Source organism: Leucoraja erinacea, chromosome 2, assembly GCF_028641065.1.
Source record: "Leucoraja erinacea ecotype New England chromosome 2, Leri_hhj_1, whole genome shotgun sequence".
NCBI lineage: Eukaryota > Metazoa > Chordata > Chondrichthyes > Rajiformes > Rajidae > Leucoraja > Leucoraja erinaceus.
The window spans coordinates 2871406-2890520 of record NC_073378.1 but is presented as its reverse complement, the minus strand read 5'-3'; the positions used below and the strand labels follow the sequence as shown (position 1 = coordinate 2890520).

The 19115-nt window shown below is 43.9% G+C and overlaps 1 protein-coding gene across 1 annotated transcript in view; it reads right to left on the bottom strand.

Moving 5' to 3' along the window:
- LOC129706504 (catenin delta-2-like) overlaps positions 1-19115 on the bottom strand; it is a 1547539-nt gene that overhangs the window by 56647 nt on the left and 1471777 nt on the right. Inside the window, exons 19-20 of the mRNA XM_055650854.1 lie at positions 15838-15988; positions 7348-7570 (exon numbers count right to left, since the gene is read on the bottom strand). Of these exons, the coding sequence (XP_055506829.1) occupies positions 7348-7570; positions 15838-15988 (374 nt within the window). The remainder of the gene's footprint in view (positions 1-7347; positions 7571-15837; positions 15989-19115) is intronic.

Below are 19115 nucleotides of genomic sequence, written 5' to 3'. Positions count from 1 at the left end.
GCTGCCTGTACTGCTGAGTTACTCCAGCTTTTTGTGTCTATCCGTCAGAAACATATTGGTATTGGTATTGATCAAGTAATCAAGCAAGGTGTTACTTTTAGTCAGAAGGCTGTTGGTTTTATAAAAGGAAACATTTTATAAACATTTGTACTCTAGGGGGAGAAGTCATGGACAATTATGGAGAATCTCATCTGGTACCATTTTGTACAGGGAGGTGTGAGGGTGGAGGGGTCAGTAACCAGCAGAAGAGCTGGTCTGGAAGAGAAGCTACTGGGAGAGATGACTGTGTGGAGAGACATGAGTGTGGAAGAGTTAACTGTATGAGAGAATGGGGAACATTGGTTTGATTCCACTATATCTGCCACTTTCACAATGTTTTATTATTATTATTAATGTCTACTCAGAGAACTGGCCTCAAAACATCTATCTGCTATCAGCAGGGTTCAAACATCAACATAGATAAAGGGTTTAAGAAGGAACTGAGGATGCTGGAAAATCGAAGGTACACAAAAAAGCTGGAGAAACTCAGCGGGTGCAGCAGCATCTATGGAGCGAAGGAAAAAGGCAACGTTTCGGGACGAAACGTTGCCTTTTTCCTTCGCTCCATAGATGCTGCTGCACCCGCTGAGTTTCTCCAGCATTTGTGTGTAACATAGATAAAGGGATGCTTTTTGACTCTTTGGGAACATGTAGAATAAATTGTTGCCCGATGTAACCACATTTTGCATCTCTTCCCAGGACAGTGAATGGGAATAAACACTGAGAGATATAACGTGGGTTGCTGAACCCACAGTGTCAACATTTCCCCAAGAAAAGATCGTTTAGGGTTGAGAGATACAACATGGAAACAGGCCTTTCGGCCCACCGAGACCATCGATCACCTGTACGCTAGTTCTATGCTATCCCATGCTACACATTAAGGGCAATTTACAGAAGCCAATTAACCTACAAGCCTGCATGTCTGGAATGTGGGAGAAACCTGGAGCACCTGGAGAAAAGCCACGCGGTCACAGGAAGAATGTACAAACCACACTCATAGTCAGGATTGATTCAGGGCTCTGACACGGTGAGACAGTAGAATTACTGCTGCGCTACCATGGCACCCGAAAGGCATGTAGACATTAGAAGCACATGAAGACATCAGAGGCACAGAAGGTTAAGGGGGGACTTGATAGAGGTCTTTAAAATGATGAGAGGGATAGACAGAGTTGACATGGATAAGCTTTTCCCACTGAGAGTAGGGAAGATTCAAACAAGAGGACATGACTTGAGATTTAAGGGACAGAAGTTTAGGGGTAACATGAGGGGAAACTCTTGCCTCAGAGAGTGGTGGCTGTGTGGAATGAGCTTCCAATGGAAGTGGTGGAGGCAGGTTCGATTTTATCATTTAAAAACAAATTGGATAGTTATATGGACGGGAAAGGAATGGAGGGTTATGGTCTGAGTGCAGGTAGATGGGACTAGGTGAGAGTAATGCCCCTGTCCCACTTGGGAAACCTGAACGGAAACGTCTGCGCCCCACCCAAGGTTGCCATGCAGTTCCCGGAGGTTTTTGTCAGTCTCCCTACCTGCTTCCACTACCTGCAACCTCCGGCAACCACCTGAAACTGGGAACCGCATGGAAATCTTGGATGGGGCGCAAAGTCTCCAGAGGTTTCCGTTCAGGTTTCCTAAGTGGGACAGGGGCATTAGTGTTCTGCACGGACTAGAAGGGCCAAGATGGCCTGTTTCCGTGCTGTAATTGTTATATGTTATATGGTTATATATTATTAAGGGCATTTGATTTCCCTGACGTCAGTAATTCAGCAAAACCTTGATGGATAAACTAATGGATAAGAACCTGAGTATTGAACAGGGATGATTTGGTGTGAGGAGAGGCAGGGCTTGTAGACTGTTCAGGATATTCAGGACTGTTCAGGATAGGAAGGACATTATTGCCATAGAGGGAGTGCAGAGACGGTTCACCAGACTGATTCCTGGGATGTCAGGACTGTCTTATGAAGAAAGACTGGATAGACTTGGTTTATACTCTCTAGAATTTAGAAGATTGAGGGGGGATCTTATAGAAACTTACAAGATTCTTAAGGGGTTGGACAGGCTAGATGCAGGAAGATTGTTCCCGATGTTGGGGAAGTCTAGGACAAGGGGTCACAGTTTAAGGATAAGGGGGAAATCCTTTAAAACCGAGATGAGAAGAACTTTTTTCACACAGAGAGTGGTGAATCTCTGGAACTCTCTGCCACAGAGGGTAGTCGAGGCCAGTTCATTGGCTATATTTAAGAGGGAGTTAGATGTGGCCCTTGTGGCTAAGGGGATCAGGGGGTATGGAGAGAAGGCAGGTACGGGATACTGAGTTGGATGATCAGCCATGATCATAATGAATGGCGGTGCAGGCTCGAAGGGCCGAATGGCCTACGCCTGCACCTAATTTCTATGTTTCTATGTTTCTATATGAAAACAGCAGCTGAAGCTTTTGTTGTAAATCACAATCCATGCTGTAATAAACCAGAGCAAATGTACCCGCCTCAACAAGTTGCAGCAAGTCACAACTAGGAAGTGTTTTTATCAGTGATTTAAGGTGAATGGATATAAAATATTCTGAAATCAGATTGCTACTGTCAGATCTAAAACAAGAGCAGCATCAAAATAAAAGCTTCAGACAGGGCAAGATCCAATCAAATGGATTCATTATGGTTTTACAAGATTGCTTGTCTGAACCTGATGCAACTGCTCGGTGCCGTGTGGTGTCAAATTGAAGTGTTTGAGAAGCTTAAAATATTTCCAATTGTAGATGGAAGGAAACACAAGATCGGGTCATAAATGTTCCTGAATTTGAGGGATGGGACAAAGGAGCAAGGGAGGCAGTTTTAAGGAGAAGATTGCAGAGCTGATGAGAGGGAATGTCCTTCGGGGGTCAAGGATAGTATATACAAGGTAAGGGTTAACTAGCTGGGCGGCACGGTGTCGTAGCGATAGAGTTCCTGCCGCACAGCGCCAGAGACCCGGGTTTGATCCTGACTACGGGTGCTGTCTGTATGGAGTTTGTACGTTCTCACCATGACTGGCTGTTTTTTCACCTCTCATACCAAAAATGTACAGGTTTGTAGATTAATTGGTTTGGTATAATTGTGACTTGTCCATATTGTAGGATAGTGTTTGAGACTCGAAGGGCCTGTTTCTGCGTTGCATCTCTAAAACTAAAACTAAAAACCAGCTGGTGAAGGATAAAGAGAAGCAAATTGAGAAGTTGGAGTGGACGTGGTGGGGCATCTGATTCACTGTTTATTATTTAAAAATACAGAAATCTAAATTGTAATGAGAACCGGAAAAAAGATATTGCCTGTTTTACGTTATCTGAATTTATAATATTGCCATCATTCTTTCATAATAACACTATTTCATTGATAAAATCTGCCAATTAGAGTCATAGAGTGATAGTGTGGAAACAGACCATTCGGCCCACCTTGTCCACACCGGCCAACAATGTCCCAGCTACACTAGTCCCACTTGCCTGAGCCTGGTCCATATCGTTCCAAACCTGTCCTATCCATGTACCTGTCTAATTGTTTCTTAAACGATGGGATAGTCCCAGCCTCAACTACCTCCTCTGGCAGCGTGTTCCATACACCCACCACCCTTTGTGTGAAAAAGTTACCCCTCGGATTCCTATTAAATCTTTTCCGCTTCACCTTGATCCTATGGTCCTTGATTCCCCTACTCTGGACAAAAGACTCTGTGCATCTACCCGATCTATTCCTCTCATGATTTTGATTCACCGTGTACTTCTTATTTAAATTCTTATGCCAAGAAATGTTGGTGCACCTTAAAAAAGTACACTGGAATGTGTAGCACCAAACATAGAAACATAGAAAAATAGGTGCAGGAGTAGACCATCGAGCCAACACTGTCATTCAATATGATCAGTGCTGATCATCCAAAATCAAACCCTGCTTTTTCCCCATATCCCTTGTTTCCATTAGCCCTAAGAGCTAAATCCCTCTTGATCTACAGTAACTCATCCAGTGAGTTGGCCTCCACTGCCTTCTGTGGCAGAGATTTCCACAGATTCACAACTCTCTGTGTGAAAACGTTTTTCCTCATCTCAGTCCTAAATGGCCTACCCCTTATTCTTAAACAGTGACTGGATAGCATGCAAAAAAGATTTTCTCTGTACCTCAGTACAAGTGACAACAAACTAAACTAAGCTAAAGAGGATTCCAGTCTACATTGAAATTAGGGACCAGGAGATTGGATGGAGGAGTTATTGTGGACTGAAAGGGGAGACTCATATTGGGTGGTACTGATTTATACCGAAGAGAGACACAACATGCTGGAGTAACTCAGCATGTCAGGCAGCAGCATCTCTGGAGAAAAGGAATAGGTGACGTTTCGGGTCAGAACCCTTCCTCAGACTGAATGACAGATGGTGAAACATTTAACGAAGGGACAGGATTTAGATCGGTATACATTTTGGGTTAGTAATATGACATAGCTGCCTCATGAATGCACAACCAGGTATATCCCAAGACAACATGATCCAATTTTTCCTACAGTGTTCCAAGGGGAAATGAAGTCACCTTGAACATGCCTGATGTGAAAATCACAACGGAGTCACAAGGGGTTCAACTTTTCAGTGATGTGAAGTGGAATGGAAATGCTTTAAAGGCAATTTTCTTTTTTTTTCAATTTTCAACGGAATAAAGATGAAATTATGCAATTAAATATCATGGCTTAGATGTTCCTGATTACTCATTCCTGAATCAAACTATTAAGCATGTTCCCCAGTGAGAGAGTTAACAATCTACAGAACATTGGTGTAATTACTAGGAAAACAAAACAAATACATTAAACAATTCATTTTCTTACATTCATTATAAAAATATTGGAGTGAAAGATTGGCAAATTTATCTAATAGGTTTTTAAATAATTTATTACCTCTCTGGGAATAGAAATATAGAAAATAGGTGTAGGAGTAGGCCATTCGGCCCTTTGAGCTAGCACCGCCATTCAATATGGTAATGGCTGTCATCCACAATCAGTGCCCCGTTCTGTTAATCCTAGCCAGGTTGGAGGGGTCAGGACTCTAAAATTGGGTAAGAGCTCCAGGGCTGCTGGGAGACTTAGTCAATTTAGAATTGCTCTCTGCGAAACTGGGACAAGCTGTGAGTGGTCCCAGTTTGTCTAGATCCAAGCTGCAGGAAAATAATAAGAACATCTGCAGACCCTGTCAATTAGGCGGAAAATGCATAGAATGGATTGGATGACTGCAAACCAGACATACACCTTGTAAATAATTGTAAATAATGTTGTAGAGTTACATTTTGCCAAATGTTGATTGGATGGGGTATTGAGCCTTGTCTGGTTTGCTTGCAGATCAGGGTAAATGTTGCTAAGTTGGCTTCCTTGAGAAGCCCTGTTTGAATACAATGTATTAGCCTCTGTATTATTGGGTTAGGGAAATGTCTGTGATCTATGGGGTTAACCGATATCTGTAATTGGATTATAAAGAGACCACCACCATGTGGTTCGGCCCCTCGAGGTCCGGGAACCTATAAAAGTCCGCTACCACGAGGTCCTGCGTCGATCTTGTGGGAGAGCGCTTGGGACTGCGTGACCTTCTGGAGTGTCTCTGTTTGAGTGAGGCCGAGATCAGGCAGATACGAGGATTGAACCCACGGTGGGTCAGGTACAGCAGTTGGAACTGTAATTGTGTTTTGTCAAAATAAAGATTAGTTGGTCAAGTGCTTGATTCAGTGGTTTTTGATTGAAACTAGACTGGGGGGAAGCTTAGAACGAGCTATTTACAGTTCTTGCTTTCTCCCGATATCCCTTGATTCCATTAGCCTGGAGGCGTGGGAGGTTGGGAATGGGAGATTATGTAATAAAACTTCCAGTAATACAACAATTCAGAGTTGGCAAGGCTTTCTGACAAATTGTATTGATCCCTATGATTCCTGGCCAGTTGCATTGAAATATTACATATTTCAGACACAATAGATTGGGCATACACAGAGTCTCTTGTACCAAGTAGGGGAAAGGAGAACCAGAGGATGTAGGATTAAGGTGAGGGGGGAAGATTTAACATGATCCTAAGGGGTAACATTTTCACACAAAGGGTGGTAGGTGTATGAAACGAGCTGCCGGAAGAGGTAGTTGAGGCTGGTACTATTGCAATGTATAAGAAACATTTCGACCGGTACATGGATAGAAAGATTTAGAAAGATATGGGTCAATTGCAGGCAGTTGGGACTAGTGTAGATGAGAAACAGAAACATTGAAAATAGGTGCAGGAGTAGGCCATTCGGCCCTTCGAGCCTGCACCGCCATTCAATGTAATCATGGCTGATCATCCAACTCAGTATCCTGTACCTGCCTTCTCTCCATACCCCCTGATCCCTTTAGCCACAAGGGCCACATCTAACTCCCTCTTAAATATAGCCAATGAACTGGCCTCAACTACCTTCTGTGGCAGAGAATTCCAGAGATTCACCACTCTCTGTGTGAAAAAACGTTTTCCTCATCTCGGTTTTAAAGGATTTCCCCCTTATCCTTAAACTGTGACCCCTTGTCCTGGACTTCCCCAACATCGGGAACAATCTTCCTGCATCTAGCCTGTCCAACCACTTAAGAATTTTGTAAGTTTCCATCTGCTAAATTCTAGCGATTACAAGCCGAGTCTATTCAGTCTTTCTTCATATGAAAGTCCTGACATCCCAGGAATCAATCTGGTGAATCTTCTCTGTATTCCCTCTATGGCAAGAATGTCCTTCCTCAGATTAGGAGACCAAAACTGTACGCAATACTCCAGGTGTGGTCTCACCAAGACCCTGTACAACTGCAGTAGAACCTCCCTGCTCTTATACTCAAATCATTTTGCTATGAATGCTAACATACCATTCACTTTCTTCACTGCCTGCTGCACCTGCATGCCTACTTTCAATGACTGGCGTACCATGACACCCAGGTCTCGTTGCTTCTCCCCTTTTCCAAATCGGTCACCATTCAGATAATAGTCTGCTTTCCTATTTTTGCCACCAAAGTGGATAACCTCACATTTATCCACATTATACTGCATCTGCCATGCATTTGCCCACTCACCCAGCCTATCCAAGTCACCTTGCAGTCTCCTAGCATCCTCCAAACAGCTAACACTGCCCCCCAGCTTCGTGTCATCCGCAAACTTGGAGATATTGCCTTCAATTCCCTCATCCAAATCATTAATGTATATTGTATATGTTGGTCGGTGTGGGCAAGCTGGGCTGAAGGGCCTGTTTCCGTGCTGTAAGACTCTATGCCTGTAATAGCATCATACTCTGTAGTTACTGACAATCATGACTTGTTACATACTTGTCTCCTTTACTCTTGGCGATGCCAATGAGCTTCTCAATCCCTCCAGAGTCCCGCAAGGCCTTGGCATTTTCCATATTTTTGGTAATGACTTCATGCAGAGCGCAGCAAATGGCAGTAATCGTCTCGTCGGAAATGGTTTTGCTAATGGTGCTGGTCCCAGTGCCGGTGTTGTTGCTGCCGCCTGGCAGACGGTGAACGAGATCTCGCATGGCATATTTCCCTTGTTGGGGCAGGATAGAGGAGCATGATTAGACCACACGAGGGACTGTGAACACCCGTCACCCCCACATTAGTACAAAGATTATACAAGCACTGGGGACAGGTCCTTTCTTGACAATTAAATAGACTATTGACTATTGACATTATACAAGCACTGGGGACAAGTCCTTTCTTAAAAGATGACACCGTAACTGTAAGACCTATCAGGAAAAAAAACCGTAAGATTGAACATGCTGAGAATAATAATAATAATAATAATAATAATAATTTTATTTATAGAGCACTTTAAAAACAATCATAGTTGCAACAAAGTGCTGTACATCACTAATCATTGACAAAAAGTTAATACACACCAATAATAACAATCAAAAGAAATAGTAGGAAAAGACATGTAAAATAAAGAAACATTAAAAACAATAAAAACAGAAGCAAAGTCTCAGGCACGGTCAAAAGCCAGGGAGTACAAATGTGTTTTAAAACTGGTTTTGAAGATGGACAGTGAGGGGGCCTGTCTGATGTGCAATGGCAGGGTGTTCCAGAGTGCCGGAGCAGCAACAGAGAAGGCTCTATCCCCTCTGAGCCTCCGACTAGACCTCGGTACCTCCAGGAGCAGCTGACCAGCCGACCTGAGGGACCGGGCAGGAGCGTATGGGTGGAGCAGCTCAGAGAGGTAAGGCGGGGCGAGCCCATTCAGAGATTTAAAAACAAATAATAGTATTTTAAAATGAACTCGAAAGTGCACCGGGAGCCAGTGGAGGGAGGCCAGAATTGGCGATATGTGCTCCCTCTTTCGAGTCTCAGTTAAAGGGCGAGCGGCAGCATGCTGAACCAACTGGAGACGAATGTTTAAAGGCTAATCCGACGGAGGTCCTTTCATTCAGTTCTTCAACAGTTTTCATTGTGCAGATGTAAAGCTTTTGCAATTATACTGAGGGACAAATCTAGGAGCTACACAAATTAGATGGTGATTAATAAGAAATATAATTGGATTTAAACTCAACTACAGGCCTGCAAAGGCAGTGACAACCAGCCTGAAAACTAGAGGTTCGGTGTCTTACAGGATTTTAGGAACATTTTTGGCCCCTTATTATAACCTTAACAAAGGCATCAGGTTTTGTTCTCAGCTTGTCCAGGGTTGGCAACTCAGGCTGAACCTTTGTCTGCAGGTTTCCTACACAGATCTTGCCTCCATTCTCCCAGGCCCCTTGCCCTCATTTGGGTCATCCAAGTCACCCACCCTTAAGACACACCACCGCCCCACATCTTTGTGATTGGCAGGGGATATTAAGCATCCAGCTCGTTGTTTGACTGTCAGTTTGTTGGACAACCTTCCAAACTCACTTAACATAGAAACATAGAAATTAGGTGCAGGAGTAGGCCATTCGGCCCTTTGAGCCTGCACCGCCATTCAATATGATCATGGCTGATCATCCAACTCAGTAGCCTGTACCTGCCTTCTCTCCATACCCCCTGATCCCTTTAGTCACAAGGGCCACATCTAACTCCCTCTTAAATATAGCCAATGAACTGGCCTCAACTACCTTCTGTGGCAGAGAATTCCAGAGACTCACCACTCTCTGTGTGAACATTTATTTTCTCATCTCAGTCCTAAAAGATTTCCCCCTTTATCCTTAAACTGTGACCCCTTGTTCTGGACTTCCCCAACATCGGGAACAATCTTCCTGCATCTAGCCTGTCCAACCCCTTAAGAATTTTGTAAGTTTCTATAAGATCCCCCCTCAATCTTCCAAATTCTAGCGAGTACAAGCCGAGTCCATCCAGTCTTTCTTCATATGAAAGTCCTGACATCCCAGGAATCCCACGTAACTTAAAAAATGAGAACGTGTTCAATGAAAATTTAAAAATCAATCGTGATTTTTTAACTCAATGATCTTTCTCCCACACTCTGCCCAGAATGGGAGATTAACCATCCACAAGGCAATCCTAAATGAATTGGATTTCTCGATTTTGTGGTAGTGAAGCTGACTCTGCAAAGGGCCTCCACAATCATACATTCAATGGCAACTCTTGGAAATCTATTAACACACAGAGTTGAAGGGTCCTCTTTGGCAAACAGCCAGTCTCCATACAAGGGCCCCTCCATTCCTTGCCATCTCATCATCTCAACAGCTCCTCTATTTGTGTGTTCGATTTCCATTACCAATGCTGAAAATACAGCAATTACAGGCACACAAAAATTATGTTTCAATTGTGCAGTTCATGTGATATTGGTTGTGAGCGATGATTGTTACCTGAAAGTTGCCATATCTTTAATAACAATGTCATGTAATGCCCCTGTCCCACTTAGGAAACCTGAATGGAAACCTCTGGAGACTTTGCGCCCCACCCAAGGTTTCCGTGCGGTTCCCAGTTTCAGGTGGTTGCCGGAGGTTGCAGGTAGTGGAAGCAGGTAGGGAGACTGACAAAAACCTCCGGGAACCGCACGGAAACCTTGGGTGGGGCACAAAGTCTCCAGAGGTTACCGTTCAGGTTTCCTAAGTGGGACAGGGGCATAACTAGCTACTCCCTGAGATCCAGCAGTGTTTTCTGGAAAGGTCCAGTGAAGAGTTCTTTAATAAATTAACCCTCTTTGTGTTCACAACGCCTAGTGTATAAGTTCATACTGTTTGTAATGTAGAGGTTCATTATAGATTAAGGATCCATTTAGTGCATGTACTTAAAAATCACTTTTTTCGATTTTCTCCTCTAAATTATTAATGAGCTGGGGAAGGCAACATTTTCTCTATTGAAACAACTGCCTTCGGCAGAGCAACGAGACAATGCAGAGGAAAATAATATGGGAACAGTGTAGGATTAGTGGAAGTGGGTTTTTGATGGTTGGCACAGGATCAATGGGCCGACTGGACTATTTCCGTTCTGTAGGAATCGATGATCATTTTACTCTGTAAAGCAACCACAACTCCATCCCCAAAGGATTCCTCATCCTTGGTCTTTGACCACCATCTTATAGGATGAGCTCTGAGGTCACAAAAATATTACAGATTTTTCAGAAGAGGTATGAAGAGAAACAAGGCTGAAACTAGAATTGAGGCATTATTGATCAAAGAAAGGTTGCGATGTTTCCCTTGAAACATTTAGAATGGCCTAATTCAGGTCTTTGAAATTCCACAGTGCATAAAAAGTGTAGAACTTAAGAGTATGTTTCAAATGATAGGATATACTCAAATCCTTCATAGCAAAAGGATTTGAGTATAGGAGCAGGGAGGTTCTACTGCAGTTGTACAGGGTCTTGGTGAGACCACACCTGGAGTATTGCGTACAGTTTTGGTCTCCAAATCTGAGGAAGGACATTATTGCCATAGAGGGAGTGCAGAGAAGGTTCACCAGACTGATTCCTGTGATGTCAGGACTGTCTTATGAAGAAAGACTGGATAGACTTGGTTTATACTCTCTAGAATTTAGGAGATTGAGAAGGGATCTTATAGAAACTTACAAAATCCTTAAGGGGTTGGGCAGGCTAGATGCAGGAAGATTGCTCCCGATGTTGGGGAAGTCCAGGACAAGGGGTCACAGCTTAAGGATAAGGGGGAAATCCTTTAAAACCGAGATGAGAAGAACTTATTTCACACGGAGAGTGGTGAATCTCTGGAATTCTCTGCCGCAGAGGGTAGTTGAGGCCAGTTCATTGGCTATATTTAAGAGGGAGTTAGATGTGGCCCTTGTGGCTAAGGGGATCAGGGGGTATGGAGAGAAGGCAGGTACGGGATACTGAGTTGGATGATCAGCCATGATCATATTGAATGGCGGTGCAGGCTCGAAGGGCCGAATGGCCTACTCCTGCACCTAATTTCTATGTTTCTATGTTTCTATAGGATAGGTAAATCTGTGGCTTTGGAGTTGGTGCAGAAGGCAGCAGGGATTCAGATTTTTGGACTATTGAGACCTCTTCTGGGGTTGACGTGACTTGCAGAAGAGGGATGGGTTTCACCTGAACTGGAGGGGAATGAATGTCCTGGTGGGTAGGTTTACAACTCAGGACGGTTCAAATTAGGTTGGCAGGGATGAGGATCCAATGCATGACTGAGGCAGGTGAGAAACTGGAAGTCAACATGGTAGGTGATAAAGCAAGTTTAATAGATGGGATAAGCAGGAACACAGCAGTGAATGAGGCAGGTTTAAGTTGCATTTAATACAATGCACGAGACCTGATGGGTAACGTTGATGAACTCAGGGCAGGTACAGGATACTGAGTTGGATGATCAGCCATGATCATATTGAATGGCGGTGCAGGCTCGAAGGGCCGAATGGCCTACTCCTGCACCTAATTTCTATGTTTCTATGTTTCTATGAGAGACCTGAATTAAAAAAATCTAAAACATAAGGATACAGTAGTGGTGGTTGTTAAACTCCAAATAGCCAGGATTACATCACATTATGGGAGTTGCTGGGATAATTAATTTCCAGTAATTAAAAAATAGTCTCATAGAGTCATGCAAAACACAGAAATAAGTCCTTTGGCCCAACTCGTTCATGCTGACCAAAATGCCCCATCTAAACTAGCCCCATTTTCTCACATTTGGCTAATATCACTAAATCCATGTACCTGTCTTTTAAATGCTGAGACAATACTTCAAATGCGTCTTAACTAACATCTTGTACAACTGTAACATAACATCCCAACCTCTTTAATTTAAATATTTAATTTAATAATCAGTAATAATAAGGACTGTATCATTAAACTCATTAAAAGCCCAGTTGGTACACTAAGATCCTACCCTGGTCTGGCTTGCCGTACAGTGGTAGAATTGCTGCTGCCTTACAGCACTTGCAGTGCCAGAGACTCAGGTTCGATTCTGTCTAAGGGGGCTGTCTGTACGACATTTGTACGTTTTTCACATGACTGCGTAGGTTTTTCACCACACTTCATAGACGTACTGGCTTGTAGGTTAATTGGCTTCGTACAAGTGTAAATTGTCCCCAGTGTGTATGTAGGATGTGCGGGGATCGCTGGTCGGTGCGGAGTCGGTGGGCAGAAGGGCCTGCTTCCGTTCAGGGGCAAGAAGGAACTACAGTTGGTTTTACAAGTTGGTTTCACTGGAGTTTAGAAGGATGAGGGGGGATCGTGTAGAAACATATAAAATTATAAAAGGATTGGACAAGCTAGATGCAGGAAAAATGTTCCCAATGTTGGGCGAGTCCAGAACCAGGGGCCACAGTCTGAGAATAAAGGGGAGGTCATTTAAGACTGAGGTGAGAAAAAAACTTTTTCACCCAGAGAGTTGTGAATTTGTGGAATTCCCTGCCACAGAGGGCAGTGGAGGCCAAATCACTAGATGGATTTAAGAGAGAGTTAGAAAGAGCTGCAAGGGCTAGTGGAGTCAAGGGATATGGGGAGAAGGCAGGCACAGGTTATTGATAGGGGACGATCAGTCATGATCACAATGAATGGTGGTGCTGGCTCGAAGGGCCAAATGGCCTTCTCGTGCACCTATTTTCTATGTTTCTATGTTTCTATGAATGAGTAATTATGAGAACAACAAACTTTCTCCCTCTCGACTAACTTGTGACATGTAACAGATCCCCTTCACAGTCAGCAGGATGGGAGAAATGAATGGAAGGACATGTCAAGCAAGCGAGGTGATGTAGAATGAGAAGTCTTTTATGAGCCATTAGCATGACCAACCTGTTGGGCCTAACAGGAATACTTTTGTGCTGTAGTTATTGCAAGATTTTAACTATTTTTAACTCTTGACTTCAAAACTGTTATACCTGTGAACTCCCATAAGCCAGACTGTGAAATTTGAAAACGAAGGGCAAATAAGGAAATTAAGTTGTTGAGTCAGGAAAGTGCAGGCGAGAAATGTAATCAGAATTGAGTACTCATCTGTGAGTTTTGTCAATAACTATCTTTATTTTTGTTGACTGGAAATTAAATGTCATTCAGCAGCCAGTGAAGCATATAAAAAATTCTATTGAAGAAAAGGTGACAAATGGGTTTGATCCTTGTGGGAAAATAAATAGTATTAATAAATAGGATGCAGCAGATCGAAACTGGTGAAAGTGGTGCTTGCAATCGATGGCGGAGAAATTGCACTTTCTTGACCAATTGAGAGGTGTGTGGCTACAAATTCCATTTGATTTTTGAACAATTATTCTGGACTGAAATTCCAGAGCTGTATGAAGAGAATTGCATACTGTTGAAATTAAACCTTGGCGATATATTCCATCTTACGAAGATGGCTGTAAAATTGCTATGGCATTATTACTTAAGTAGACAACAATTATCTCTCGACTACCTATCTTATCACTTTTCTAATTTTCTTAGCTTGGAGATACAGCTTTGAAACAGGCCCTTTGGCCCATTGAATCCACACCTGTCCCATGTTATCCCACTTTTGCGCCCTACACACTGGGAGCAACTTACAGAAGCCAATTAATCTACAAACCTGCCTGTCTTTGGGATGTGGGAGGAAACCGGAGTTCCCGGAGAAAACCCACATGGTCACATGGAGAATGTACAAACTCCGCACAGATAGCACCCGTAGTCAGGATCGAACCTGGGTCTCTGGTGCTACGAGGCAGCATCTCTACCGCTGCACCACTGTGCCACTCTTAAAGGGACATTGTATACAATGCAAATGGGCTGTCATGCTTTCTACCAGGGACTGTCTTGAACATTACTGTAATACTGGTTGAGATATTCTGTGATTGTGAATGCCTAAAACATTCCTAATCTCGTCAACAAATCCTTTCAGTTTTATCAGTCAATAGCTCAAATCAAAATCACTACAACAGATTAGCTGACTTAAACATTATTTGCTGAGGATGAAACTGAGCTGGAAGCAGCATGACTGTTTAAAGAACTGTAATCTCAAATAGAATTCATTCATTGTGAAACATTATTGATACATTTTACAATGAATGGCACAATATTGGTGTAAGCGCTTTCAAAATCCTTTTTTGTAAAATAACAAGGTGAATACAATTTGTGCATGGATGGGCAGGTTTGGAGGGGTATGGGTCAAACACGGACAGGTGGGACTAGTGTAGCTGGGACATTTTGGCCGGTGTGGGCAAGTTGGACCGAAGGGCCTGTTTCCACGTTTGTATCACGCTACGACTATACAAATGCAGGGTCAGATATTCATCCAACAGGTCAACCTAATGCTGAGAAATCTACACAACTCTGAGAAATATTTACTTTAAAACTTAGTGCTGACAGTCGATAATGGATTTTACATATGAAAAGATTTCAGCCAAAGCATCTGAAGTGAGGATCTGCTGATTTTATGAGCTCGAGACTTGATTCCAGACCTTTGAAGTTAAAGCAAGCAATGGTGAAAACATGAAAATCTGGGAGGGGGAAAAACACAAAATTGGATGTGTACGCAGATCCTGGAGGGTTGTGAGGCTGAAGAAACATACATTGAAAGGGAGGGGTGATGTTGCATGGGGATCTGAGAGCATGGATGAGAATTTTATAATTTTTTAGTTTAGTTTAGAGGTACAGCGCGGAAACAGGCCCTTTGGCCCACCGAGTCCGCGGCGACCTGCGATCCCCACACATTAACACTATCCTACACACACTAGGGACAATTTACACTTATACCGAAGCCAATTAACCTACAAATCTGTACGTCTTTGGAGTGTGGAAGGAAACCGAAGACCTCGGAGAAAACCCACGCAGGTCACGGGGAGAAAGTACAAACTCCGTACAGACAGCGCCCGTGGTCGGGATCGAACCCGCATCTCTGGCGCTGTAAGCGCTATAAGGCAGTAACTCTACCACTGCGCTACCGTGCCGCCCAAATTGAAGGTCTAATGAACTGAAAGTCAACATAAGGGATGTGTCAAAAAAACAAAGAAAGTAGGGGTGGGTTTGATGCATGTCAACAGAGACTTGGATGAACTCCAGTTTATTGAGGTGTCCGTCAACCAGGAGGATATTGCAATAGTTACAGGCAATTAAAATACAACTCCTTATGGAAGGACATCTCAAACCTACACGTTGTAGAAACAGAATGCTGGAGTAACTCAGCGGGACAGGCAGCATCTCTGGAGAGAAGGAATGGGTGACGTTTTGGGCCGAGACCCTTCTTCAGACTGATAGTGAAACCAACATGAGCCTGAGTATGTTTCTTTAACATGCCTGTTGATTAGAGTGGGAGCTTATAGCACTGTTTACCCCAACGTGCACACGTTTACGGCAATATACAAGCCTGGGCGTAACAAAGACAAACGAGGGGTTTCCCTTCCAAGATGATCACAGCCCAACAGAAACAAACGAGAACTGTCCTTCCCACCTACCGATGAGCTCCTTGTTCCTGACATCCAAGGCCATGTTCCGCAGCGCAGTGGCAACAGCACAAACCACGCGGTCATTGTCTATACGCAGCAGCTCCACTAGAATGGGCAAGCCTTTTTCCTTGCGCACCGCTGCACGGATGTATATGGACCACTGTGAACACAAGCAGCAACATGTTGGAAGCAGACAGAACTGGAGAATGTCCACATTCACTGACCCCCTGCAGAACATTCCTACTGACATCAACTAGTCACTCTAATCTGCCATTAGTAGATTCATATTGGACTTACATTTGAACAGATAGACAAAAATGCTGGAGAAACTCAGCGGGTGCAGCAGCATCTATGGAGCGAAGGAAATAGGCAACGTTTCGGGTCGAAACCCTTTTTTTCAGACTGATGTGAGGGTGGGGGGAAGGGGGGGGTGAGAAGAAAGGAAAAAGGAGGAGGAGGAGCCCGAGGGCTGAGGGAGATCTAGGAAGGGGAGGAGACAGCAAGGACTACCGGAAATTGGAGAATTCAATGTTTATGCCACCAGGATGCAGACTACCCAATATGAAGTGCTGCTCCTCCAATTTCTGGTGGTGCTCACTCTGGCCATGGAGGAGGCCCAGGACAGAGAGGTTGAACAGGCTGGCTGCTGAGACCGGGATACACAGTCAAAGAGTTATAGAGTCATACAACATGGAAATAGGTCCTTCGGCCCAACCTGCCAGTCAACGTGTCCCATCTACACTAGTCCCACCTTTTAGTTTACTTTAGTTTAGAGATCCAGTGCGGAACAGGGCCTTCGGGTCCACCGATCCCCGCACACCAACACTGTCAAACACCAGGAACAATTTTACATTTTATACCAAGCCTATTAACCCAACAAACCTGTACGTCCTTGGAATGTGGGAGGAAACCCAAGATCTCGGAGAAAACCCACACGGTCACGGGGAGAACGTACAAACTCCGTACAGACAGCACCTGTAGTCAGGGTCAAACCCGGGACTCTGGCACTGTAAGGCAGCAACTCTACCGCTGTGCCACCATGCTGCGCCACCAGCCTGCATTTGGCACAGTTGTGAATTTGTGGAATTCTCTGCCATAGAAGGCTGTGGAGGCTAATTCGCTGGATTAATTTAAAAGAGTTAGATAGAGCTCTAGGAGTTAGCGGAATCAAGGGATATGGGGGGAGAAGGCAGGCACGGGTTACTGATTGTGGATGATCAGCCATGATCACAATGAATGGCGGTGCAGGCTTGAAGGGCCAAATGGCCTCCTCCTGCACCTATTTTCTATATTTCTATGTTTCTATGACTTGAATGCAAGGAATGTTGTGTCCTCAAATGACTTTATAAAGTCTTGGTTAGACCACAGCTGCAGCATGTGAGCAACTTTGGGCATCACAGCTTTGGGAGGATATTTTGGCATTAAGGAGTTCAGCCTACCTAATTTAGTGAAACCGAAACCTGTAGATTATAGAAACTGGGGTTGTTCTCCTTGGAATTTAAAAGGTTAGAAGATGGTTTGAACCATGCTTTTAAGGCTTTAAGGGCAACTGATGGTGTAGCTGGGATGTCAGGACTCTCATATGAAGAAAGACTGGATAGACTCGGCTTGTACTCGCTAGAATTTAGATGATTGAGGGGGGATCTTATAGAAACTTACAAAATTCTTAAGGGGTTGGACAGGCTAGATGCAGGAAGATTGTTCCCGATGTTGGTGAAGTCCAGAACAAGGGGTCACAGTTTAAGGATATGGGGGAAATCTTTTAGGACTGAGATGAAAAAAACATTTTTCACCCAGAGAGTGGTGAATCTCTGAAACTCTCTGCCACAGAAGGTAGTTGAGGCCACTTCATTGGCTATATTTAAGAGGGAGTTAGATGTGGCCCTTGTGGCTAAAGGGATCAGGGGGTATGGAGAGAAGGCAGGTACAGGATACTGAGTTGGATGATCAGCCATGATCATATTGAATGGCGGTGCTGCTCGAAGGGCCGAATGGCCTACTCCTGCACCTATTTTTTATGTTTCTAGCTCAAGAGAAACTTTTTACCTGCTGGTGAACTGCGATGTAGTGAGATTTGATTAAAAACAGGAGCTAGGCCTTTCAGGACTGAAGCTCATAAAGCTACTCACTGGATGGTAAATATTTGGAACGTTCTTCCGTAAATGCTGCACATTGACGAAGCGTTAGAGTTGCTACCTTACATCGCCAGAATCCCAGGTTCAATCCTGACCAAGGGTACTGTCTGTATGGAGTTTGCACGTTCTCCCCATGACCACGTGGGGTTTCTCTGGGTGCTCCGGTTTTCACCCACATTCCAAAGGCGTGCATAGATGCATAGGCGTGCAAAGGCTCCATAGATGCTGCTGCACCCGCTGAGTTTCTCCAGCAACTTTTGTCTACCTCCAAAGGCATGCATGTTTGTGGATTAATTGGTTTCTGTAAAATTGTCCTTGGTGTGTAGGATAGACCTAGTGTACAGGTGATCGTTGGTTTGCACAAACTCAGTGGGCCGAAGGGCCTGTTTCCACGATGTATCTCTAAACTAAACTAAACTAATATTGATGCTGGGCCAATTGTTGACTTTAAATCTTAGAACAATATTTTTTGTTAAGCAATGGAATGAGAAAACTGGGGAACAGGCGGCATATTGAGTTAGGTATATGGAGTTAGGCCATTGACGATGGAGGCTCGTTGTGTTAAATGATCCATTCCTTTCTCTTTGTCCCTATCTGTGCGATAGGTATTTAATAATGGATGAATTTGTATCAGCCTCCTCTCCCAACCCATATCGATTCCTAGTCACACTCAGTCGGCTATGTTGAGAAAGTCACTGAGATTGGAAGCCTGACACCAGTTTGTTGAAACTGATTGTATTTGATTTCCAGCGAGATTGGGAAAGTAATTCAGATGTACTCGGTCTCCATGAAGAAACGCAACATCCCCACTACCTCATGTAGGCCAACAATTTACATTGAAATTCCTTCGAAAGGATATAAGAAGGAATTCCTTTAGTGAGGGGGGGTGAATCTGTAGAATTCATTGGCACAGACGGCTGTGGAGGCGAAGACAATGGATATTTTTAAGGCGGATATCGACAGATTCTTGATTAGTAAAGGGCCTGTCCCACTTTCCCGAGTTATTCACAAATTCTCCCGAGTTTTCAAACTCGCAGAATGTTCGTAACGAGTCCGTGGGAGTCCGTGGATATATCGTAGCGGCTCGTTATGTCAGCCGTAGGTACTCGGGGCATCAGGTAAGTCGGGACGTTTTTTCCAGCCTGATGAAAA